General features: G+C 29.4%; 5 protein-coding genes across 10 annotated transcripts; 2 read left to right on the forward strand and 3 right to left on the reverse strand.

The window, feature by feature from the left end:
- Positions 1 to 286: 286 nt before the first annotated feature.
- On the forward strand, positions 287 to 4,730 carry LOC141456818 (coiled-coil domain-containing protein 97). 4 transcript variants are annotated; one of them, XM_074133111.1, is made up of 6 exons: positions 287 to 577; positions 661 to 839; positions 910 to 1,089; positions 1,524 to 1,646; positions 4,078 to 4,211; positions 4,298 to 4,730. In XM_074133111.1, the coding sequence occupies exons 1-5, from the start codon at positions 287 to 289 to the stop codon at positions 4,196 to 4,198; spliced, it is 894 nt and encodes a 297-aa protein (XP_073989212.1). In that variant the 3' UTR covers positions 4,199 to 4,211; positions 4,298 to 4,730. The 4 variants fall into 4 exon arrangements, with proteins under 4 accessions (XP_073989212.1, XP_073989211.1, XP_073989214.1 ...); XM_074133110.1 differs by having other exon boundaries at positions 4,078 to 4,730; XM_074133113.1 differs by lacking the exons at positions 4,078 to 4,211; positions 4,298 to 4,730 and adding an exon at positions 1,782 to 2,881.
- LOC141456822 (serine/threonine-protein kinase Nek8-like) lies at positions 1,671 to 3,492 on the reverse strand. The gene is made up of 2 exons (XM_074133117.1): positions 3,188 to 3,492; positions 1,671 to 2,413 (listed from the first exon to the last, which is right to left on the reverse strand). The coding sequence occupies exons 1-2, from the start codon at positions 3,490 to 3,492 to the stop codon at positions 2,308 to 2,310; spliced, it is 411 nt and encodes a 136-aa protein (XP_073989218.1). The 3' UTR covers positions 1,671 to 2,307.
- A 1,159-nt stretch (positions 4,731 to 5,889) lies between the features above and the next one.
- On the reverse strand, positions 5,890 to 13,593 carry sud1 (Prolyl 3-hydroxylase sud1). The gene is made up of 9 exons (XM_074133104.1): positions 13,192 to 13,593; positions 12,726 to 13,019; positions 12,523 to 12,636; positions 11,951 to 12,045; positions 10,693 to 10,827; positions 8,936 to 9,132; positions 8,439 to 8,566; positions 6,753 to 6,988; positions 5,890 to 6,098 (listed from the first exon to the last, which is right to left on the reverse strand). The coding sequence occupies exons 1-9, from the start codon at positions 13,292 to 13,294 to the stop codon at positions 5,961 to 5,963; spliced, it is 1,440 nt and encodes a 479-aa protein (XP_073989205.1). The 5' UTR covers positions 13,295 to 13,593; the 3' UTR covers positions 5,890 to 5,960.
- A 190-nt stretch (positions 13,594 to 13,783) lies between these two features.
- Hyls1 (Hyls1 centriolar and ciliogenesis associated) lies at positions 13,784 to 16,738 on the forward strand. Of its 2 annotated transcripts, XM_074133114.1 has the most exons (6): positions 13,784 to 14,105; positions 14,192 to 14,560; positions 14,866 to 14,982; positions 15,063 to 15,220; positions 15,331 to 15,427; positions 15,799 to 16,738. In XM_074133114.1, exons 1-6 carry the CDS (start codon positions 14,009 to 14,011, stop codon positions 15,819 to 15,821), a joined length of 861 nt encoding a protein of 286 aa, XP_073989215.1. In that variant the 5' UTR covers positions 13,784 to 14,008; the 3' UTR covers positions 15,822 to 16,738. The 2 variants fall into 2 exon arrangements, with proteins under 2 accessions (XP_073989215.1, XP_073989216.1); XM_074133115.1 differs by lacking the exon at positions 15,331 to 15,427.
- Positions 16,739 to 18,537: 1,799 nt separating this feature from the next.
- Positions 18,538 to 25,588, reverse strand: senju (UDP-galactose transporter senju). Of its 2 annotated transcripts, XM_074133107.1 has the most exons (9): positions 25,449 to 25,588; positions 25,194 to 25,352; positions 25,022 to 25,120; positions 24,797 to 24,914; positions 24,665 to 24,711; positions 24,441 to 24,580; positions 23,038 to 23,235; positions 22,773 to 22,967; positions 18,538 to 20,980 (listed from the first exon to the last, which is right to left on the reverse strand). In XM_074133107.1, the coding sequence occupies exons 3-9, from the start codon at positions 25,113 to 25,115 to the stop codon at positions 20,717 to 20,719; spliced, it is 1,056 nt and encodes a 351-aa protein (XP_073989208.1). In that variant the 5' UTR covers positions 25,116 to 25,120; positions 25,194 to 25,352; positions 25,449 to 25,588; the 3' UTR covers positions 18,538 to 20,716. The 2 variants fall into 2 exon arrangements, with proteins under 2 accessions (XP_073989208.1, XP_073989209.1); XM_074133108.1 differs by having other exon boundaries at positions 25,213 to 25,533.
- Between the last annotated feature and the right edge of the window lie 3 nt (positions 25,589 to 25,591).

Genomic DNA, 25,591 nt, shown 5'->3' on the forward strand with positions numbered 1-25,591 from the left:
TTACCATAGCCTTTTATCGCTTCATAAAACATCAATGTTTCTTCTCATGTAATACAGGAGACACCAACTAAATGAAGAAGAGTGAATTTGTTGCCGTCGCCTCTATCTTTCCTGAAAACATTTGAGGGCTGGTCGTTTATAAATAATAAACACATGGGCTGAATCGTGCTTCATCTTCAGGCATCAGGTTATACACAAGTGGAAGTTATTTGACCATGTACTGTTATCTAAGGTAATAGCTTATAAATTCTTTATTCGAAAACTCAATAAACGTACAGTTTGAATTATGGTGTCAACAGAAGTTGATTTGGTTTTGAAGAATGAAATTTTAAATCATATTTCAATGAATAACGAGGCCCATTTCAAGAACCAGCAAATAGGCGAACCAGATTTGACTAAAGAAGAGAAATGGCAAATAGCAGAAACTCTTCTTGATAAAAGCTTCTCTTTATTTCTTGCTAAATTTGGCCAATACTTATTGGAGCAACACTTCGTTTTCTTTTCTAACAGTGATGATTATGATGTAAACTTCTACGTTGCTGAACTGAAAAAAAAGTTTAAGAAACCTATCAGCCAGGTATTAATTTTTATTTTCATTTGTAGAATTAATAAAGAATTTGTAGAATTAATTATCATTAATAATTGAAAATTTGCTTTTAGTCACAAATTCGAAATCGTCGGCTTGAAGCTTTGCGAAGGCTTGTCGAAGAAGGTGATTATTTTAGTGATTTCGAAATGAAGCGGAGGAATCCACTAATGTACGAAGAACTTGTTGGACAGTATTTAACTGACGAAGAAAGGATTCAGCAAGAATGTAATAGCTATGGAGATCGTAGAACGTAATGTTTATTCTTGTTATCCTTAAGTCATGTGTAAAGTAATTTATTTCTTTAAAATTTTCGTTTTTAGGTTTGCTGGATTTTTCTTCGACCTTATAGAACGGAATTTAGTTGACTCAAGATTGAAAAGTGAAATCGAAAAAGAGAGCAATGGTTTAAAAGAGGCAGGAAGTGATGATTCTTTAAGTAGTCAGAGTTCAAAGAATTTTCAGTGGGGTGAAGGAGTCAGCCAAAATACACAGCGGCGAAGGTTGTAAAATTATTTTGGATTAGTAGGATAAATTATCTTTTTAAAAAACATTGAAACATTGTAGGTGATTGTTTAAGTATCTGGAAGTATGTATAAGTTGAGAATTTACAGTACTTATCTCAGTTTGAGTGCAGGCTTGAATGCTCTTAATAATGAATTAATGATTTTGTCCTGAAATACGACTTGATTTGGTGGTGTTTGTAACAAAATATTTGACTGAGATGAAACGCAATCAAAAAGAACGCTATATATTACAAATAATAAATAATCCCTACTGTTCACGTTGTGAGATTATGCTATCTGTCCACGTCAAAATATTTGTTACGCATATTTATAACGGCCCTATCAGCTAGTTGAAAAGAAATTAGTTTATATTACTCACGAGTTTTAATATTCAAATGATTTGCTCAATCTATAAATACAATTTCTTTTAGGGTTCTAAAAAATTCGAGGCCTGAAGAAGTGTCCGCTAATGAAAAACTTATACTTCTTAATGAATTCAGATCTCATGTGTTTTCTAATTTTTTGGTAGGAAAGGATGCTGAATTTGATTACAGGTAATTTAAGAAATTCTTATAAGATCTTGTTTAGAAATGTTATTATTTCCAAAATATTTTCGTGAGATTTTAAATGATTATTTGGTTTTGGAATATTTAGAATTCAATACAAAAATAAGATACATTTTGTTGTAGATGAAGAATCTCCCATTATAAGAGTAATTGAACCAAACATGAAAGCATACACACTAGGCCAAAATTCTGTGAATAATCACACGACTTTTTCTTTCTTATTAAATTTGTCTAATTGATAATTTTTCAACTAATACTGAATTTTACTGGACTTGTTTAGTTATCGTTTTCTAAGGTACTGGATAATTACACTTGCAGGTCAGAAGATGTGTCTACTTAGTCTACCCACCTTATACACAATTTTAAATTTCGGAAATATATTTTCAAGTTATGTCTGTCTTCCAAAAATAATTTTGCCTTGAAAAATTCATCAAATAAAAGTAATGATTATAATACAAACAATTAGCTCATCACGTATAGTATCAATTTTTAAAGTTTTATGAGCTTCTAGCGATTTTTCGGCATTGAGCTTGTGTTGATTCTCGGACAATTTTCTGAAATCATTTTTTGGCCTAAGAGGCCTGAAATAACAATTTCCAATGAAAACTCAATTATGGAAATTTTACAGTAGTTATTTTATTTACTTCTATCAAAGCATCATCTGCTGGGTTATTTGTGCTCGCTCCATTATCTTTGTCCAAGCGCCCACATTAGAGAGATCCTGATCACAAATACGGTTATAACACCTTGCCGAACTAAGGGAAAATAAAAAAATTAGTCCTCATTATTGCTGGCAAAAAGAATATTAATTAATAATGATAATAATGATAAAAAAATATTAATTAATTAAAAATTCTTGAAAAAAAAACAGAAATTGTTTAATAAAAATCCTTTTAAATTTTATTAATACAAAATTAATATTTAAATATAAAGGAAAAAGCAATAAAAACTAAATTATTCATTTATCAAATATGTTTGGACAGAAATAAGTAAGTAATTCTTTATCCATTTCGCTAAATATTTCAGATTTTTCAACAAACACTACAGGCAACGTATGTATATAGGTAGCGAGCAATGGATGAGATAATAATGCTTTGGCTGAAGGTCTTGACGTGGGGTCACGGCATAACAAGCATTTTACAAGCGTTTGTAACCATTTATTATATTTAGTTGGAAGTTTTGGTGTAGAAGATTCAAGTATACAGAGCATTAAACCAGCAATAGTTGGTGCTGAAAATGGTGACTTGAGTGACGTTAACTCATATAAAATACAGCCTAACGCCCACATATCGCTGGCCTTGGAATGATGTCCACCATGACAAAGTTCTGGTGCTAAATTACCTGGATGTCCGGCTAGTCCATTACTACTACAACTTTCCAAATGTCTGGATATTCCAAAATCACTCAATTTTAACATATTATTGTAGCTAATTAATACATTCTTATTGCAGATATCCTTATGTATAATATTTAAATCGTGTACATACTCAACGGCAAGTAATAATTGTGAAAAAAATTTTATTACTAACGTTTCTTCTAGAAATTCAACACGGTTTTCCAAAAAATCTTTTAATGTTCCGTTTGCCGCATATTCCATAAATATGGTTAATACATGTTTTTCAATACTGTGATTATAATATTTTATTACATGAGGATGTTTTAATTTTGATAATATTTGTGCTTCTTTAAAAGTTTTTTCGACTTCATTATCACTTAAGCCAGTTAAGATGATTTCTTTTAATACAACTTTTTTACCATTACTTTTACTTAAGCCAGAATAAACAACACCATAAGAACCTTTGCCTAAAATTAAACCTTTTGTAAAATCCTCCATTACATGATACTTTAAAGACTGATAGGCACAAAGAAATTTAAACAACTGCTTTATATTCTGCAATAAATAAATAATAAACTTTAATCTTTATATTTAAAGAACCTCCCATTATTTACAAATATACAACACGCTGTACTGTTTTACGTGCTAGAAAACAAAATCCTTGTAAACAAAATAAAAAAAACAGTATTTTATTGTGTTTTGTGTGATCACAATCAATTTCTTAATCATTATATTCATAGGAACAGTGATGGATCTTTCTTACTAGTAATTTCGAAATTGTTAATAATCTGAAATTGGTCAAGAGTTTACGAAACAACCTTCATTTTTTCATTCTTCTTGGTATCAAGTATGGTAAAATTAGTTACAAGCGTGTTGAGGTTTTTGGACATATTTTGGAACATGATGTTTTATGACTTGTTGCAAAGTGAAAGCATTATATACAAAACATCAAAGGGCTTAGCGATTGTTTGATAACACATATTCCTCTATAGATTGCAAAGAATTTTTACCCACTTTTTATCATAATTATATTTTACTAGTCATATATACAAATTTTTCTTAAAATTATTTTCTTGTTTACAGTACTGTGGATAACAATGCGGATTACGATGATTTGATAATGATAGAAAGTGATCAACAAGATAAGTATTTTGATTCCGAAAGTCCAAAAACCTTAAGTCAGGAAAGTGATAGTAACGATTAATTTTGTTTACAAAGTAAACATATTTTTAAAAAAATTCAGTAATGCAGTAAACATCAATACGAACAATGAAATAAATAGATTTTTGTGTATATGTATTAGATTAGAGAGAGTATGAACTCAATGAGAGTGCAGTTGTCTTTCAAGCCTGCTTTCGAGTTCAGGTTTACTATCTTTTATCTGGTCATTTATTGTTGTCTGGAGACAAATATCTCGATGAAGTAGCGTCGCTCGCTTCAGACTAGCGTTGCAGAACCGCCATTTTAACATTCTTGGGTTATCAACGCTTGGAACGCTAGGGTTTTTAACTTAGATCAAGGATCACAAACTTCCATTTGATTTCGCTTAATGAATTTTTAAGAAATTCGTTTTTTTTTTAATTTTGTGTTTAGCTCAAGATGGATTTAAATGTATTATTTTTAGATGAATTGTTTTATTTTTATTGTTAAGTTGCCTGGACTTAATTCCTAATTTGATTTGAAAATTATTTTGTGTATATTTTTTAAATAAAAAAAAATTTTTGTTTATTCTTAAATATTTGGTTAATAATAATTTTTTTCCACTTTGAATAATTAACTTAGCTTGGACTGTTTAATGGTATACAAAAATTTAGGAATTATTCGAAAAAGGTAAATTCATTCTTCTTTCTATAAATGGTTACTACCATAAATGTACATACATCGTACACGCGTTTCTACATACCATTACTGAACGCCGAAAAACCGACGACATTATTATTTTAATGCTTTAAGGCGCGCGTTAATATTTGAGGTTATTGGCGGCCTCCGGAAGTGTTCTCTCGTTACAAACAACACTGTCCCTCACCGGGTAGAGAGCTGTGAGAATCTCCTAGGAAAAGAAAATCTAAGGGCCACACATGCATCGCATGGGCCTGTGGCAGATGATAGCATTTGTAGGTTCTGTCAGGAAGAAGAGGAAACGGCACTGCACGTGTTGTGTCAGTGTGAAGGGCTTGTATGGCTAAGGATGTTACTACTCGGGGAGGAAAAACCAAGGCCTGAGAGCTTTACTCAGGAGCCACTCTCCAGAATTAAGAGTCTGATTAAACGGACGGGTCTGGAGGGTGAGCTCTTAATTGAGGGGAGCCACAATAGATCCATAGGGGTCGTGGTGGCGTAGGCCTTAAAGCCGCCATAATTTAATCTATTCTATTGTAAGGGCCAGCAGTTTAATTCGAAACAGGACCTCCACGTGGGAATCCAATACGCTAACCTCATAGCTAATCCCTCCCCTCTGACGACATTTATGTTTTAAATTTGAAATAAAATTTAAAAGTTACTTTAATTGGTAATAAAACATATGCAATCAATTTTAATTTATGATGAAGATTTTTTAAGGGCTTCATCAGAGAAAGTAAGTTCTCAGTCGTCTTTTATCCAAGATTTAAAAAAAAGTTTTCAAAAGACACATTATTATTATTTTTTTTTTTTTTTTGTTTAATGTAGGAAAAATATCACTTATATTGTCTGCAAGTCTTGGGAAGGTTTTATTTGAAAAAACATATTTATTTTGCATTTTTAGAGTGATTGGAAAAATTTGAGATTTGTGAAAATGTCTAAATAGAAGGACATTCGTACTTTTTCGTAAGTATTACAACACTATTTTGCAAAGATAAATTAATTATAGGATTAAATTAAATAAATATATTTGCCTCTCATTCGAATAAATCTAAATAATTCGAAACAATTTTTTTATTTACTATAAGAAGCTATTTACATTGATAAAAATAAAATAACAAAACACCTTACGGTTCAAAATATGTAGAACATACGGCTTGAAAGGATCCTCTATTAAAATGATTAACATATTTTGTAAAGCGAACTGTGTCGGAAGTTCTATAAATCAACACCAAAGCATTATCCTGAGGCTCAATGGTCAATAGCTGAAAAGTAACGAATCAGTAACTAAGAATAAAAGTTTTGAATTAAATTATTTACCTATATGTAATATAATTATAATATTCAAGTTCACTTGTGTTTTTAATTTTTAAGAATCTTAATTGTTATTCAATTTTTAATATTTTAATTGCCCCACCAGTAGGCATTAAATTTATAAGCTCTAACTACAAAATTCCAATTCGATTAGAACATGAGACGCATCACCCCGTTCCTCAGGCACTATAGCAAAAGAGGATAATGGCTAAATGCCAATTGTCAATATAGGGAAAAGCTGATTGGTGGCAATACGAAGTATGCAAAATTTTAATTCTGATGAGCATATTTTTTCGTAATTAGCACCTTACATTACTAGAAACGAATAGATATATAAAAGACATATCTAAGCACAATTCGTTATTACTCATACTTAATAAGCATTCCATAGAAAGTGAAACTTACAGGTTTCCCAATTTGCATTCCTACAAGTATAACTTAAATTTAATTTTGTTCAAAATCTAATTTTAACCTAAAATTGTCAATCTACACCCCAGAAAAAAGCAAGAGCTAAAGGTGTTTCAAAAATGACTTCATTTGAGTTTCAAAATTGACAAATACGTATAAATAAAACGTATAAATTTGTGCAGTTTTGTTATACCCACTTCTGTTTCTTCTATGGTGCTGACTGAGTCATTATCTGACAGTGCGGAAGCTAAATAGGTGGTACATCCGCCAAAGTTATTTTCACCTCTTTGAAAATTTTCACAATTAAAATAAATGAACATGTCTAGACCATTTACATGAAAAAAAGAATCATTATCTGTTGCCATTGTATATGACCCATTGCTCCATTTTTGCACTTGTAAAGTCATCTCAGTACTCGAAGTTCCATCCTCATCTAAACGAAAAATAAATGAAAAATATATAAACAAAAAAAAAATAATGGCAAACAAATATTGGTACTTTTCCGTTAGCCGGACGCAAGCGAAAAACAGTTTTGGGTAAAACTGTTTTCTTTACAATTCATTAATATTTGTTTATAGTTGAGCTTGTTTTGCTTAATATTAATTAATATTTGTTTATAGTTGAACGTTTTCGACTTTTATTCCGTTGACTTGGTTCGCGTTTGGTTCACAATTGGCGACATTTGCGCCCGGCTAACGGAAAAGTACCCAAATATTAATCATTCATTCATTCTATTGTAGGTAAAATCAACAGTAATCTAAATTTAACTGGTTTAAAGACAAAATTAAACTCTAGTGATTCTCTGAAACCTTTAAATTATTTAATTCTTTTTAAAAATATGAGTACCTATTAATAAAATAAAATAAATTACTAAAGGTAATAACAATGGATGTAACCTTCTTATGTCGGTTTCATTCTCATAATCAATCTTCTATTCTGATCGGGTTCGGATTTTCATCAATCTTCAAAACTCGATTTCAAACAACCCATTCAAACTTGAACTTTTATAATAATTTCATATTAATTAAAATGTGCAGCACGATTAAATGTACTACTTAAAATTCATTCTTTATTATTTGATTATTTTAAATATTATGTTTTAAGATTTGTCTCAAATCAATTTTTACTCTTTTTTTCTCATTCCTCTTAAGAGGAAGAATTGCGATCAGTAGAAATTTAGATTTTAGAGAAAGTCGAATGAAAATGCTCATTAGATATTTCCTAAAATAGTTCCATTAGAATGTATTGTGTAATTTAAAATAACTACTATTCGGTAAAAATTCTAGTTTACAAGAAAACCCAGCTATATAGGTACGGGCAAGAGAAAGTCGGGTGAGTGAGTTCATTAGAATTTTTTCTAAAATAGTTCAATTAAAATTTACTGTGCGATGTAAATAAACTAGTATATGGTAAATGTTCTAGATTAAAACTAAGTAGGTATTAATCAACTAAAGTCGTATGTGTCTTCATATTAAATATGAGAAATATTAAACCGGAAATAAAGTTAATCAAGGTCATTTGAGCTAAAAATAGCCGACAAAAACCGATCGCAATTTAATTCCTCTTGAAAAATTTTCTATGATTTAATTTTTGTTTAATTTCGAAGGATAACACCCTCCTCCTATGAATTCGCAAAAACAAATAGTTCTCACAGTTGGTACTTAAATTTCCGGTGTAACAAAATCAAGAAACTGCACATCTTACTACTTCCTCTAAGCGAAAGTTAAAAAAAGTCTCGCGAGTAATTCTTTTAGTATGTGACTGTTTTGTAAACGTGTGAATTATTATATAATAGCAGGAAATCTAAAATTTTCTGGATCTTTACACAGTATCAACAGATTTAATTTACTGCAAATACAAAATACATTAATTATCAGTCTTACTTGAATGGACTTCTAAATCTAATCCAGTAATATCTTTTAAGTATGAAACAAACATTGGCGACCTCAAGAAGTTAATTAGTTTCTTGATACCATCAGGAAGCGATTCCAAGTTAGCACATTCATACTTCCTGAAATTTGTAGTTATATATTTAAAAAATATGCGATCTTTAACATTAATCTTAATCTAAAATGCTCTGCTTTAAACAATCAATGATGTAAGCTGAAGAAAATCATTATTTAAATATTGTGTTTTCGTATACTAAGTTACCAATATTTTTAGAAATATGGGGGAAAAAGAACTGCAATAACTTTTTATATGAATCATGAGGTTTTTATAATTTTTTAAAAGTATAATCTAAAGCTCAGATTTTTTTTTTTTTTTCTATTTTAAGGATTGTTAACTTATTTGAAAGTGAAATATCTAAATCTTATAAGGACAAAATTGTGAAACATTTCTCTGGTATAATCGAAAATGAACGCTTTGTAATCAGTACTACCTTCTATTGGCTGGACCAACATTGTACCAAGATAAATTGCTATTTTTCAGACAGTCTGCACAATCCTTGTAAAAATCAGGTAGAAAAAAGTCTGATAATAAAATAAATGAATCTTTTTCAAATTGCTCTTGGGCTAGCACAATATTGCTAGGCGTGCAATATGTTTTATTTAAAAAGTTGCCCATCACAAAAGATCCCTACAAATAAAATTTCATTAAAGTCACCCTACTAATACACCTCCTATGAAATCAAGAATAATCCTTCACTTTCGTAACACACAAGTTATCTTGGAGATTGGAACTTGTTATAAATTTATTGTCTTATGTCCATCAGATTCTATTTCAGATCTATTAAATACGATAAATTCTAACTAACTGTTATATAGTTGCGAAGATATAAAGATTTTTTCTGAAATTTAATTTTATTCTGTTTTAACTATAACAAAGTCCAGATAAAAAAACTTTAAATCATATATTGACTGGGAAGCAGATATAGACTATTCTTTACACCTGATAACTTAACGAGCAATTGAAGGTACTTTCATGCGCCTCTTTGTGACCAACTAGGATGACTTTTTTCACACAATAGACCTTCTTGGAACCTCCAGGTTAAAAATGTAGTGGGTGAGAGTAACAAGTTCTCATTCGACATGCTAGCCGCAATAATAACAAATAAAATGGTCAAATATAATAATAAAAGGAAAGAGAAAACTATTACATACTGTTACTTATTGAACAAGTTAGAACAAGCTTACGAAATCCTTTCTTCACATCCCTTAACATGACTAAAATTTCACATTTCTATCCCTGTCAAAAACAATTTAAATATTATAAAACAAACATTAAAAGCTGAAACAATAATCGTCCAGACAACTAACTAATAGCTTTAACCGAAACTACTAACAAAAAAAATTATTTACTCTTATTAATTGTTATTTGTCCTATATTAATTAATTTAATTATTAACTATAAAATTAAACAATAACATCTACTTTGCTCACTCCAACATAAATTTCACATAAGATTATAAGAAAGGGGAGAACACTTTACTTCTTGGATAACATAGTTACACAGAAATCTCACGTCACGATAACAGACACAGTTCCCACCACCCTAATCGATATAAGCTCAAAAAAACATTGAAAATCATATCTTTTTACGCACCATAAACACGCCAAAAAAAAAAAAAGCAAACTAATAACAGAAATCAAGGGCAAAATAATAAGATACCAAAAATATAGGCCATTATTTCTTATATTAAGAATGAAACTAACAATCTTCAAGACAACAAAATTTACTAACTGGTTTTCCCTGATTGCAATAGTATTCCACATCGTCCAGAGAGGGAGAAAAATAAAAGAAGGGAACACATCCGTTGTAAAAATAGAAAACAGGACTGAGGGAGGACAGTTGATAAGGGTTCAACGATATCAATGATATCGATATTTTAATATCAATGATATTAATACGAATTAATAATTTAATATCTATATTTAATAATTTGATATCGTTATTCTTCTAATTAATTAGTCAGATTTCTTTATTAGTCAATATTTCATTCAAATTTAGATTTGGATGAAAAGGATGTAAGCATCAAAAAGCACAATCTATCATACCGTGTCTTTTTTGCTTAAGATAAACAAATTAAAGTTTGATGTACTCTTCCTGCAGAAAATGTGTCTAGTAGAATAACAATACAACAAAATATACTAGAAAATAAAAAATTGTGTTCTAATACTCTTGTTAATTATACTTTACCTCCAACGGTAATTGTGTATACAGTTGCGGCATTGGATCTACATAATTTAGACCTTCTAATTTTAGGTTCTTGTCACTATGAAACCATCCGTTAATGCTCAATCGTTTAAAATTGTCATTTAAAATTTCACCAACCTAAAAATAAGAGTTAAACTTGGTAATAATTAAATTTGACTAATGAGTCAGGTTAAATTATTCAAAATTACCTATTTTAAGGTAACACGTTTAGATAAAGAATTATTGCTTAGGTGCAATTCCAGGATCTGAAGGTGGCCTGAGCTTTTTATGAAACAAATTGTTAGAGAAGTATAGTAAACAATTCTGCTAACTGCTATGACAATGACACTTTATTGGAAATTATGCTTGACTCACTGAAAAATGTTGCATTTTCTTACCTTTTCGTAAATCGTACGAAAGATTGGCTTCAAATTTAGCTGCCCTTAAAATTATATAAATAGTGCTACTCTCAACTGCCAAAACATCGAAATAACAATTTTAAGAAATGCCTAATCTTCCAATTTTCGCAAGAGATCAAGCATACGTTTCCTACCAGAACTACATTGTTTGGGGATCGTTTTAAGGTTAAGTACAGTTTTACGATAATTCAGTAAAGTAAAATAAAACTGACAACAAGGAAACCATCTTTCCTCAGTGAATTACTTTACAAAACCTTTTTAGGTAATGAGAATCAACCAAGAAGACTTTGCCTCCTTTAGCATTCGGTACTTTTCTCTCAGCAGCAACCACTATCTCTCAGAAATAAATGGTACTGCGAAGCACACAGCCAAATATCCGACTGTAGTCTCTTCAAGACTGACGTCGAAAAAAGATTTGCAAAAATCACACCACAGAGCTTACGGATAGACTTCTCGATATATATTTTAAGGACAATGTAGCTCCTCACACAAACATTTTCCTGTTCCCTGAAGCACTAAAAAGAAGCCAGATATTTTGTCCACTATCCCTGCCATACCTCCTATTCGCTCCCAATACTCATTAATTACAAAGTAGGAAAACAATATTAATGATAAAAAAAAAAAAACCTTGATTTTTAAACTATAAAGTAATTGTTGAAAATATGTTAAGAAAATTAATTTGATTTAATTTTTAAAAAAAATCTGCTCTTAAAAAATGGTATTCCATATTTTGGTGGTCTTTTACAATTTGATAACTTTAGAAAACGTAATTTCTCAAAAAAAAAAAAAAATTAAAATATTCTTTATTTTAAAAAAAAAAAAAAAAAAACAATACAAATTACCTCGTGATACGTAAAATTACCAACTTCAAAGCAGATAAAAGAATTTGCCTCGGGTGCAACAGACTGGGATACTATTGTTGGTTGTCCAGTTTCTTCTGCAAACATGGAATGAGGAAAAATAAATTTAAGATTAAGTGGAAATAAGTTTCACGTTACTAGTATTTCCAAGAAGTTCGTTGTAGGCAGCTAACTCAACTTTTTAATTTTACCGAACATTCTAGACTTATGCAGACTAATAATGTGAGTGACTTTTTCACGAATAAACTGCAGAGTTGAACACTGTTATATACTTCAAATGAAAGTTTAAATTATGTGCTTTGTTATCTGAAAGTGATCATGTAATAAAAAATTTTAATTTTATTTCCAAGGGAATAATATCCAAAAATTGGAATTGAAACAAATCTTAAATGAGAAAAGCTGTCTAATGAATTAAGGCTTGACTTTACAAGTTCATAATGTAACACTAGTCTACTTCGAAAATTTCTCATTTGTAATTTTAAAAACATTTATTGAGACTAGGATTATTAATAATTTATTTTATTTCAAAAGAATTAACTGAATTAGGCATTTACCATCATGATCGAACATTCTAAAGTGACCACCAGCTTCAGCTATACTCTCTGTCACATAATAAACAAACGCAACGCAGCGATCATCACATCTATCGTCATGACACAGTAGATATTCTGCAAAATACAAAAAGTCAATCCTAGTTCTTTATGTTACTAAGAAAAACAAGATTGGCGCTAAGTTTGTGAAATGCTTAAATTTTTACCTCCACTTTTATACAGCGAAGCTGTAATACTAAGAGTGCCATTGAAAGTGACACCAATTATATTGGCTAATAATGGTTCAATTTTGGATCTAAGTAAGTGAACAAACTGAGTAATGCTATCTACGGTACATGAATTTAAATCTGCACTTTGCTGCAAATTATAAAGATCATTGTCTTTACGCACGTAATCCAAGTTCAGAAGATCTTTTTGCAAGATTTTTAAAAAAGCATTGTCTTTAATTACTTCACTTAATTTTAATAAACGAAATGGCGTAGTAATTAGTTCATAATTTTCTGAAATAAAAAACAATTGATTAGAAAGTCATATTGTTCCTGTAATTTCCAATATTGATATTTCTATATTTCTAATTATTAATATTATATTAGAGAATATAGCATTCAAGAAAAAAAAAATGCTTGGATGAAATGGAGATTCAATAAAATAATAAATAATTGAAAGTATTACCAAATTTACATGGAATTAAACCTTTGTATTTCTTCTTCACTTCATCTATTAATTTCAAATCTCTGTAACTTTCATTGAAAACTGCTCCATTTGACTTACTCATTTTATCATCAATGAAATTGTTAAGGTTCCTCTAAAATATTGATTTATAAGATCATATAATTACCAAGCTCTAAATTGTATTAACCATTAAAACAAAAATTGACTACATATTAAAATAATACTAAAACTAAATTGCTTCTAAGAATGCACTTTCTAGCCCAGTTCCCCTGTATTCACAACACAGCAACAAAGTTCAAATAAGATACTGAATAAATATCATTCAATTCATATGTTCATAATACTATATAAAAATAGACGACTCGGAGAAAGCACATGTCCACGACACACAAGCACAAGATAACAGATTTTACAACATTGCAACCTCTTTGTTTATGCTTTACTCTATAGAGTAATAGATTATATTGTTACAAATAATACAAATATATATATTGTTTATTTTCTGAAATCTATTTAAAAATTCATGCTACTTAAAAAAATAAAACAATATCCTGAAAATTTCATTTACTTATCAAGACATCGAATCTCATCAAATCGATTTGAAACTTCCATGTAGCAACCGTTCAAGTGCATTGTGGCGCCTTTTGCTGGTAATTTTGTTGAATAATGAGAGTTTGATATTATAACGAAATCCTCAGATGCCAAGGACATGCCCAAGCACTGGCGTAGGGCAAAGTGATGTTATGTTTGAAAGTTTTAATGATAGCGATAGTTTTTTAAATTATATTTTTAGCAGACGTTATTTAATTTCTAAATAATGTCTATTGAGTTAGATCCACAGGAAGTTTTGGAACATCTCTATTCTTTAGGCTATTACAATATAACTAAAGAACAACTAAAAGAATTTATGAAAGGTACGTTTGTATTTTCAGAATTTACTACTTGGCCCTCATAATCTATTTTCATCATTAGAAAAGTAGTAATTCCCATTTTATTTCAGATTTAAAAAAGCTGATCAAGTATGATCTGCGAAAAGAAGAAAGGAAGAACAGATTAATGCGTGAAAACGATAAAATCTCTGATAAGGAAAATATTTGTATATGTTCAGTTTCAACGCCAACAAAGGATGAAAATAAAGCTCACAAAGTGACTTCTTCTTGCTTAGCAGATCTGAAAAAGGATTCTCGGTGTATATCATGTAATGAACAACCTGTTAATAAAAAGCATTCCTCATTCTTTGGGGAAGTTCAATCTAAACACCAAAAACCACGGACAGTTGTTCCCACATCTGAGCCTTGTGAATGTCGTAACTCTTATCTTGGGGGTGAACCATGTTTTTCAAAGAAATTCCGTTCTTCTATTCATGATGGTATGTTTAATCAAATAAGTATCAAGCTTTCTAATTTTTTAAACTTTGATTTTCACATATATTCAGTGATAAATATTAGCTTTGTAAAATTAGAATTAAACAGATTGTAAAATACTTTTCTGCTCACTACGGATGTGAAAAGTTTTAAATTTATAAAACAAGTTAATGTAGTGCTTAAAAAAACAATTTTTTTATTATATTGAGCAGTTTTTCCTGTATTTGAACAAAAAAAATTTAGAAAAATTCCTACTTTTAAAAATTACCATCTCGAAATGTGCTACAAATTAATAATTATGTTGGTTTAGGAGCATCTTCTTCTGAAGAATATTCCCATCCTTGCGATAAAACTGCTCAAAAAAACAGAAAAGAAACTTGTGCGTCAATCAAAAAGACAACCAGTTCATTGAAACCGTGTCCCTCTTGTAAGTTACTTTTTTACTGATGATTTGAATGTACATAAAGAATTATATATTTCTTACATTGTCTACCCATTTTTTTTCAGTCATAAGATCTGGAAGCGCAAAAGTGAAACCACCAAAAGCTGATCCGGTCGCTCTCTACCATTATTATAAGTCTTTATGGTCTCAACACAATCTACCAGGCGAAAATTCCCACGAAGAATTGCGGTGGCGCATTAGACACAAAATGATGACTGCTCCTGTAAGTTTTTTTATGTAACTGACAAATGTACCTTTTAAATTAAATAACTTTTATGCTTGTTGAAAAAGATAAAGATAATATTTTTATCTCATGAAAGTTTTACGATTTAGGATTGTAATCACATGTGCTCTTGTGATGGGAAAGGCAATCCTTCCGATATGAAGCAATTTTTGAAAATAAAGAAAAATAGGGAAGCAAGAAAGAAATGTAAATGTTTTTTCGTAAAAAAATTGTGTAAGAATTGCTCTATAAAAAATGCCCTTGAGCATCTAATTCTTAAACATCTTAAAACTCTTGAAATAAAATTTGATCTTAATTCCTACAACAAGCAAAACCATTACTGCCAATAAAATTTCTTTAAAAAAAACCTGTTTTTTTTTTTTTAGTTAACGTGATTTCTTGAAGTATAGTAAGGTAAACAATCCCGTGCCTTCTTGTGCACTGCCCCATACTAGCTTTTGAATTAATTCCGCCATTAAAACTCACCTCACTTTCTCACATTATATGGTAGAATAACAGCATCCTTGTTTTTTGTTTTTAATTTTTTATTATAAGTAATATTAATATTTGTCTGACAGGTTTTGGCGAAAGGCCAAAGTGAGGACAAAGTAACAAAAAAGCCTGATTGGGTGGTGACATGATACTATCAAGCAACTGTTACGAGCTAAAAATATTAAATTCACTAATACATATTTTAAAAAATATGATTATGAAAATAGTTTAGTTCTAGTAAAGGAAAATATCTTTGTTAACTGATTTATATAATTTTATTTTTATATATAAGGATATTATATGTAACTATTTTATGCAAATGTTTTTCGGAAAATTCCATTTCAAGGTGTAGTGTTTTATAAATAATTCTTCGACTGTCTGATTCTGAAAAACCTCAAGTTGAAATTAAATTTCCCGAAAAGCAATTATATAAAAGTAGTTATATTTCAAACTATTTAAAATGTAAATAAACGTTAAGTTTTATATTTATTGTGAAAACGTCGTTATGTATTTGTGCAAAGAAACTTCACCATCCAAAAGAGTATTTAAAAAAATCCTGTTACAAAATGAAAACATAATATTAGAGTTAATAAGAAATTAATTCTGTATATTTTAAATTATATCATGCATTTTAAAACCATAAATAATGCTTTATGAACTTCTGGTTGAGAGATATCTTTGATCTATTATGTTGTTTATATTTATATTATACACTACATTTCTTTCAAAAATGCTCTTATGCCTTATGCATATTATCATGTAAGAAATTATATGATGTACAAAATCTAATTAAACTTAAACGTAGGAAAATTTTGAAAATGAATTTTTATTAAGCTAAATTTTATAAGTGTCAGATAGGACGTGGCATTATACACCATGTCAAAATATAAGTTTACAATAAATTCAGAAAACCAAATGTCCCATTAAACATTCCAGTTATCAATCATTGGTATCACTATTTTGTTTAATTTTGCAGTTTTCTGTTCATTCATAAAATGAAAAATAAAAAAAAAACTGATTATAGAGTCTTTCTGTTTTTATTTCCATTTTTGCAAAAAGCAAAAATATATCATGTTTTTATCTCTCTGACTGATTTCGGATTTCTATCCTTTGTGGAAATCAAACAGTCTTTATGGTCTAATGACGGATGAAAATCAAAACCGTTAGAAGTAATGAACATGTTTTTTAGTGAAGATTAAATAAAAGTTACTGCAGCAAAAATTGGAAGAGAAATACAAATATCGCAAAATCTATGTAGTATACACCACAAACCTCTGTACATGAATAAAACAAAATAAAAGGCTAAATTTATATATATTTTTACTTGTACTTTCGAAATTAAAATCTTACTAATTGGAAATCAAGGTCAACGAACACACCCAAGGTTCTTCATTTTAAAGATGTAATTGTTTAATTTTTGATGTAAATTTTGATGAAAATGGAATATCAAGAGCCATTCAGCCACGTTTATATTAATCTAAAGGTAACAATCATTAATTATGTACTGTTCTGGAAGAATTGCTGTTTATTTCTCTTGCATAAATTTTTTTATATTCAAAGTAATTCTTTTCTGTTCCTAAATTACTTTCCATAACATCCAAACAATGATTAATAATTTGATAAAATGTTAAATTGAATCTTTTTTTCACCCAAATGCCACTAAACCTTGTGACAATTTTATTATTGGAGAACATAAATGATAGTTTAACTGGAGTCAATTCATGCACTTGCTATTTAACTAAATAACTTCTGACTTCGTTCAAACTCATATGAATTTACATGATATATTATTACGATTTTATTCAATAGCAGTCCTCCCACCTTTCTTTAAATTTTTTAAAATTAAACCCATAAACCTAACATCCAAATTTGAAAAAAATATCTAACGTTTGTTCCATTGAACTAAAAAAAAAAGAGAAATATATTTCATAATTTTGAAAATGTTCCCAGTGGCGTTGATTAAGAAACGATACTGCAAATTCCTACTTTGTTTCTAGTAAATAAATTGAGAAAAATTGCACAATTTAGAATTTTACATATATTTATTTTCACAAGATCAAATATGGTAACAAAAAACAAAAATCCTTTTCTTTACTTTCACGCTTTTATTAGAAATTTGCGATATAAAATTTAATTAATAATTGTACAAATAAATAAAATGTATGACAAGAATATAACAAAAATAGGTAGTATATCATAAATAATAAATGTATAAGGTAACAAAAGTAATTATCCATATTCATGATAAATAATACCTTAAAATACTTATGGATTAGTTTAAAAGACATCACATGTAATACTCTTTTCATAATCTTAATAGTTTTAGAAAAAAAATTAAAATTTTTAATTCTGAGTGAATGGGAGGGCGCCTAAGAGGGCCACATAACCGATGTACAGGGTGTACCAGTACTATTTTTATAATCGAAGGTTAATTTGCTTAGATTCAAATAGAGTACTATAGAGCATTTTGAAACTAAGTCTAACAGTTAAGGGAAGATTATTTGTAAGACACCTACTAGTCGTATTGGTTAATACCTAATTCAGATATAAGGATTATCTGTTTGTGGGTTCAAAGGGTTGGTAAGGCTTATTCACATTCTTATCTTTTTTAACAGTGTAACTGTGTGTGAAATTGTAATTTGGAGTAAATACAAACTATATGAATTTTTGTTTAAAATATTTCCTAACATTTTCTCAAATATGTCAGAGAGAACAGAAGTAAATGTTTAAAGTGCAATTTGTAACCTTTGACTTCCTTATTTTAAGGCAATCTACTTTAAAGTTGACTACTGGTCCATCTAAAAGAGTTTTCAATGAATTAAACAACTTGATAAACAAACACTGTTGTGTGCTCGTGATCACGTTTTCTTGTAAAACAAGCGTAATTTCTCATACGAAGATAAAAGGAATCTTAGAAAATGATATACCTTCAGAAAGCCCATTAGACAAGGAAACTTTTATAAAAAGTGCCAGCATCTAGGTCTGATAATGATCACGTAAGGGCCTAGTGAGTTTTCTTAAAAATTTCGATTTCTTTTATTTTCCCAGTATCCGGAGGAAGACTGAGGCTGTTTGGAGAATACCTTATGCTTCGAAATGGTGTCAATTTTTAGAAAATTTATCTGTCTTTCTAACCGCGTCATCAGGATCGAATTCGGACTAAAACTTTCTGAGTAATAACATTTTTATATCAAAAAAGTAATGTTATTAGGAAAAAAAAATTAAGTGACGTCACTCAAGATCAGTGGAAAATATGAAGTTGGCCAATACGTCATTGTACTCCACTTTAGATGTACTACACACAGTAGGCCTATGGACATTAGTTACTGGTTCAGCCTTTATATTTATAATAAATAAATACTTAGGTTAAAATTAAAAAAAAAAAGTTTGCAAATTACAAAAACTGATTTGCGATAGAAAACCGGCTGATTCTCCAAACTGATAGCAAAACATCATCTAAATGACCTTTGAAATAGATTATAAAAAAGAAATTAACACTGAATAGAAAAACCTATGTCTAAATTGCAACAGATTTGTTTTTACAAACTCTCACTGTCCTACACCCAATACCGATATTTTTGATGTGAAACACCAACTCGAATTTCTCTTAATGCAATTTTCATGGATTTTTTTTATGGAACTAAATTTTCCAAAAAATCGCTAAGATCTGCAAAACTTATTCCCTCAAAGTTACTCTCTTTAAATTTGGAGTTTAAATTGTATATTTAAATCTATTAATGTTAAACACGAAATATGGCCGTTTATCACATTTAAATGACATTTAAGGTTAGATAATCACCTCTCTCCTAGAACTACCTTGAGGAGCATTTTCCTCTCAAAAAGTTATACAATTACAAGTTTGTAAAAAGCACATAATTTTTAAGAAAAAATCTTGCGAGCCGTTTTAGAGAAAATGCTGAATAAATAAATAAATAAACCGATTCAGTAAAGGTGCACTTTTGGTTGGCTAATTTTGTGCGGAAGAAGAAAAGGAGACAAGGTCTCATGATGGCATCAATTCGAAATGTCAAATTTGAACTCTCTGTTGCTTTCCGGTTTAATTTATCTGCCCATCTTAAACCACCCTAACTAATGGGTAAGAAAAAGAAAATAAATAACTAATAATCTCTAAGAATACTGAAAAGTGAATTGTTAAAAGTTTATAGAGTCGATGATATTGTTTTAGAGGAATCTAGCATAGAGCATTAATTACCATAGATAAGATAAATATCAATCGTAAATGGATAACATAAAAAATAAAACTAAATGATAAATGAATACTAAATAAATAATCATACACAAAATTATCATAAATTAAAACAGCTTTTACCAATAGAAATCATGTCTATTAATCAAATGGTATTAAAAGTAAAAAAATAATCTTTATTAGATCTATGAAGCAATAATTGTACTCTTTTTTTTTTCTAGAAGTTCATGAAATCAGTTAATACTTAAGATGCATTAAGTAGAAGCTGATAACTTTTAAACTACATTACAGTAAATAGAAATAAACTTTACTTTAAAATTAAAGTAAATTATTATCCTTTCTACAACAAATTTGTCACTTACACTTACATTAGACAATAGAATGACACATATCCGGTAACTTTTGTAATGAGGCATAAAGATTCCACCTATCTGTTAAATTAAACAAAAAATTTAAATACAAAATTGTACGCCACAAAGGAAAACTAAGTTATCTTTAGAGAATCTAACACTTAGATAAGTGTAATCTATTTTTTAACAGTTCATCCTACTTATCAACTAAATTCAACAGGTAACCTTAAAAATATTCTACATATAGTGAACGGTAAGGGTAAAATTCTTACTAAGTAAGAAAAATATAAAATTAATAAAATGCCGTCATAACTAACCAAAAGAAACATTTCCGATTAATAAGTTAAGTTTCTTATCAAAATGACTCGGCATTTATACTTTGGTCATCTCAGTTTTTTTTTTTGCAAAAAAAATTCAATTATATCGAAAATAAATTTAAATTTTATTTTACACTCCTTCTAATTTGTTCCCTTTAGCTGTTTTAACATTGACGACTGGATTTTGACTATACGTTATAGTCGCAGCAATGACTATAAAAACAGATACTATTGTGTTCATATAAATTGGTATAGAGAAAAGAAGACGTGATACGACCATGGTGAATACCAGTTCTAGAGCACTAGCAAATGTTTTCAGAATAGAATTCAAATATCGCAGGAAGAAGCTGGTTACAATACCAATGGCAGCATTGTTGAACACAACCAACATCACCTTAAATAAAAAAGAAGAACATTAATAATCTTGCATTTACAAAACCGATATTCAAATATACACCACATATTAAATAAAACTTAAAAATTTATCGTATCGAAAAACTTATCGTTTAAAGAAGAAAAAAGTACTCAAATCAGCAAGTGCCCAACATTTAATTATTACTACAGTCCGTAATATCAGTTATTCAGAAACGTTCGAAAAAACATGAGTTTGACATTTTAGTACAGTTGATATCGTTTTAAGTAATTTTACTGTATTTTCATTAATTAAATAGATGTCACAGACTCTTATGCTGGCCAGTTTCATTTACAAAATATTTGTTTAGTTAAGAGTAAGTCCATATACCAGGCATTCTACCGGACTGACCCACCACCCCCTCCCACAAGCCTTAATCGAATTGTTCCAGAAAAATGTTTCAAATAATAGCTATAGAGCTATCTGAAAGCTTTAATTATATCAAGTTTGGATAAAATCGAAGTAGAGGTTTTTTAATAAAGGTTAAAAAAGTGAGAATCTATTCAGTAAAGTGGTAATTCCGGTGGACCTATTTTGACCAAAAAGGTGTAGTCGCTTCCCATTGTGACACTTGAACGAAATATCTAATTTGAAATTTGCGATTTTCCGTTCCTGAGATATAGTGGATAAACTCTCTACAGAGAATTAAATTAAGTACAAATCTAAGCCGTCAAAGACCGATGGGTTAGAACAAAGCAAATCAGCTATAAAAAGAGGAGATTTCCAGGAATTACTAGATCTCTGACCCGTCGAGCATTAGCCGTGTTTTTAACATCACATTTTTTCTCTCTATTATTTCTCTCAAGCCGAATGCGATCGGTATTCGTCGGCAATGTTCGGCTCAATTGACCATGATTGATTTCCATATTACGCTGCACCCTCACACGACTTTCTCTTACCACTACCTACCTATATAGCTGTTTTTTTTTGTAAACTAGAATTTTTAGCAAATAGTAGTTATCGTAAATTACACAATATATTCTAACGGAACTATTTTAGAAAATATCTAATGAGCACACTCACACGATTACAACATATGAAAGATAAGATACAACATAAGAAAAAGAGATATTTTATAGAGATAAAATTTCCCTACATTTAAGCTAAATTTCATAAAATCAGAATATTGTGAGAGGAGAAATTGAGGGATAAAATTTCAGTAAAGTACAACACAAGAAAACTTTAAAAAGATGATTAAAGAAAAGAAAAATTAAAGAAACTTTAAAAAAAATCATGAATGCAGGCAGGCACATGCATTTTGTACTTTATTTTGTTAATAATTACCGCCATAATTATTATTATTATTATTATTTTTATATCATCTCTTTAAAAACCCATGCATAAGTAGTTTAATACCTTTTATTACAATCAATTTAGTTAAATGGTGCTACACTTTACTGAACAAATATTTTCTGTATGAAGTTAAGTATCATTTTTTGTATTCATATACTGTCTTAGTTAAAAGTACAGTCACAATTAGTTGTAAAAGCCCAGATCAAAAATGTGCAAGAGGAAAGCTCTTAACCAAATTCTTTAAAGTTTTCACTTAAAATATTTTCATTATTATTCCACTTTTTCACTATATTTTGGATTTCTTTTAGAAGATGGTTTTTAATGTATCAAGAAATATTTCTTTTCAGATATATTTAATTTCTGTTGCAATTAAATAACAATTCTTTCAAACTAATTATCTTTAACCTATGATTTATGCGTTTTTGGACCGAATCTTTCTGGAATTCAATTAAAAAATCATAATAAAAGATATAATACTGACCCTATAGTTAAGGAATGGTTGTATTGTTTCGTATGAAAATGTAGCCAGTAAATTTCCTTGAAATACTAGCAATACGAATATACAAATAATCGAATCTGCATAGCCGAAAATATTCTGTACATACAAATTCACCTCACTAGCATGATGTTTTAACAAATATTCATTGTATACGCCTCCCAAACAGGAACAAAAAACCTACAATTAATTTTACTATAAATACTTAATTAAATTAAGTAAACACCAAGTATAGGTTAATTTTTCATACCTGTGCCACTAATAACAAACTTCCCAAAGAAAAGGAAACGCCTAATTCTTTGTTAGTATAAGGCACTTCCGAGCCGTCTTCAACTACAGAATCCTTCGCAGGTACATCTCCAAAATTTACTTGTTTCATCATGCACCCAAACGTGAGCAATATTAATGATACCCATTGTTTTGCGCTTAATTCTTTCTTGAAAACAAGCTATCCAAAAAATTAGTACAAAGAATGTAATGATGATTTTGGATAAAAGGCTGTGAGGGTCAATTATTAATTTATTATTAAAGATGGAAGAATAAGTATTTCGGTCATCTTTTAACTTATTTTTTAACGCTTTTGAACTAGGATCTGGAGTTTCTTAAAGGTTTACACTGATTAATTAACACACTGCACATTGGTTTTGGTCACAAAATTTTAACTCTACTTACATTTTTGTGTACGAAACTTGCATTAACAAGTTGTCAAAACCTAAACCTGTTAAACAGTGTTCTCTCGTTACAAACAACATTGTCCACCTTATGATAATGATAATTATGATAATGAGCTGTAAGAAGCTCCTAGGAAGAAATTGATTACCTACTAATTGATTAATTGGGTAACGTTTTATAGGGAAACTAATAGTAAAATTCAAAAAAGCTTAAACATGAGTAAAATATTTTCCTAATTTTTCAAATATTTTTTTTTTAGGACTCCAGGGAAGGTTATTGTAACTTATGGCACTCCAGTAGAATTGGTGAAACTCATATTGATGAACAACAATTTAATGGAAAAGATTACTTAGATTGTAGCATGGTGGACTTAGGTTTTTGATGGGTAAACTATAACTTTACCTATTAACATTGCCAGGAAATGTCATTATGGTCTATTAGAATAATTCTCAACCATCTTTCTTTTTAAACCTTTATTTTACAAATATATAACTTCTTAAAGTTAAATAAACAACAAGCCTAACGTTAATTGCCTTTGTTGGGGGTCGAAGTGATTAAAGCTTTATTTTTACACTATGACAAGTCTCTGAAAAAATAATGGAAAAGGAAGAAGAAAGAGTTATTACTCTTTCGAAGGCATTCCATCGAATAAGAACAAACGACATCCAAAGAGGATTAATAAAATTTACAAAGGCCTCTCATGATTAGGTTTAAAACCAGATAAGCAACGGCCTCATAAGGCAAAATTGGAGGAAAAGGCCCAAGAGAGTAATGGGATGCCATCATTGTGAAGATCCCAGCAGGCAAAGGTTTGCTAATTATTTTCCTAATACTAGTGTTTTAAGCTAACTAACCATTAAGAAGTCATTAATTTGAAGTTTTATGTACTTTTTTTAAACAGTAAACCACATCATTATGTAATATACATATCTATATCAAAAACGTGCTAAACAGCTTAAAGTAATAATTTTTAATACCCACTTGAAAAACAATACCTGTAGCAACTACTCTCAGTTGCAACACCATGTAGTAAGTGGTAGGATCAAATGTAGATAAGTTGATATATGTCAAATTGTTATAAATACAATACAAACATGCCGGGCCAAAATACAATACAGCCACTAAAAAGTATAATTTTAGTACGACATTCGATAGAACGTAGTTTATTTTTAAAAAAAGAAAAACTAAACTGATGAAAAAAATACCTTTCGAGTTGTTTTTGGTTTCTACTATAAGAGAGCAAAAGCTATGGCTGTAAATTAAATGTTTTTTAATTTTCAAAGAAAAAAAGTAATCCAAAATTGATCAGTCTTCACTGGAATTTTAGTTTAACTTACCAAAACGAATAAATTAAGGCACACACTATAAGTTTAATTATTTCTGTACAAAGAACAGCAAGAGTAGTGTTATACTTGTACTTATTATCTGATTCTTGTGACGCTGTCACTAGCCACCCTAAAAAGCACGATTAAAGTACTAAATAAATATGGATAACCAAATTCAAACAGTTCATTTTAAGATCAAGAACAGAAACAAGGAGTCACAAAATGAAAATAACTTACCTTGATTTACAAAAAGGATAATGTAAAATATGAAAATAATAAAACTCCATCTCGTTGGAAATATTTCGTGGAAGTTCATAAAATTGCAGGACATAATCTCTGTTTTGCAATAGAAATTGAGTAAATTTTATAATAAATGAAATATTTACGTTGTATGAATATAAATTTTCACCTCTAAATGTAAAATCTACCAAAAATGCCAGTTCTTTTCAATTCATAGGGATGTATTCTAATCTCACTTGTTTTTCCTAATTCCCTCTACCCACAGTAGCTTATGCTTATAGTATAGTAGTTTATACTGCTTTGACATTCCCTTATCAACATTACTTATCTGTTAAGGAATAAGAAAAGCACAAACTAAAATCTGATAAATGGTCGACTCTAAAGTATAATAGTGAAAGTTTTAATGATAAATAATATTAATTACACGATCAAGATCACAAGAACGGACTAGTAGGTTGCAATGTGCAAATGAAATTTGTTTACTTGAAACGAAAACGAAATTATTCGTATCAAACCGCTAAAGTCCGGCCCTTATCAATAATATCGATGTTATCTCGATGAGTCGAT

Source organism: Rhodnius prolixus, unplaced genomic scaffold, assembly GCF_049639745.1.
Source record: "Rhodnius prolixus isolate KJV_2025 unplaced genomic scaffold, Rpr scaffold_10, whole genome shotgun sequence".
Classification (NCBI taxonomy): Eukaryota; Metazoa; Arthropoda; class Insecta; order Hemiptera; family Reduviidae; genus Rhodnius; species Rhodnius prolixus.

Coding starts and splice junctions, on each gene's coding strand:
- senju (XM_074133107.1), bottom strand. CDS start 25,115: ATGTCCTGCAATTTTATGAACTTCCACGAAATATTTCCAACGAGATGG. Junction 24,581..24,664: donor AACCAAAAACAACTCGAAAG/GTATTTTTTTCA, acceptor TATACTTTTTAG/TGGCTGTATTGTATTTTGGC. Junction 22,968..23,037: donor GTTTGTTATTAGTGGCACAG/GTATGAAAAATT, acceptor AATTAATTGTAG/GTTTTTTGTTCCTGTTTGGG.
- sud1 (XM_074133104.1), bottom strand. CDS start 13,294: ATGAGTAAGTCAAATGGAGCAGTTTTCAATGAAAGTTACAGAGATTTG. Junction 13,020..13,191: donor TTTAATTCCATGTAAATTTG/GTAATACTTTCA, acceptor TTTTTATTTCAG/AAAATTATGAACTAATTACT. Junction 10,828..11,950: donor GTAATTTTACGTATCACGAG/GTAATTTGTATT, acceptor TCTTATTTTTAG/GTTGGTGAAATTTTAAATGA.
- Hyls1 (XM_074133114.1), top strand. CDS start 14,009: ATGTCTATTGAGTTAGATCCACAGGAAGTTTTGGAACATCTCTATTCT. Junction 14,106..14,191: donor ACTAAAAGAATTTATGAAAG/GTACGTTTGTAT, acceptor ATTTTATTTCAG/ATTTAAAAAAGCTGATCAAG. Junction 14,561..14,865: donor CCGTTCTTCTATTCATGATG/GTATGTTTAATC, acceptor ATGTTGGTTTAG/GAGCATCTTCTTCTGAAGAA.
- LOC141456822 (XM_074133117.1), bottom strand. CDS start 3,492: ATGGAGGATTTTACAAAAGGTTTAATTTTAGGCAAAGGTTCTTATGGT. Junction 2,414..3,187: donor GTTGAATTTCTAGAAGAAAC/GTTAGTAATAAA, acceptor ATTTTCCCTTAG/TTCGGCAAGGTGTTATAACC.
- LOC141456818 (XM_074133110.1), top strand. CDS start 287: ATGGTGTCAACAGAAGTTGATTTGGTTTTGAAGAATGAAATTTTAAAT. Junction 840..909: donor AGCTATGGAGATCGTAGAAC/GTAATGTTTATT, acceptor TTTCGTTTTTAG/GTTTGCTGGATTTTTCTTCG. Junction 1,647..4,077: donor GATGCTGAATTTGATTACAG/GTAATTTAAGAA, acceptor TCTTGTTTACAG/TACTGTGGATAACAATGCGG.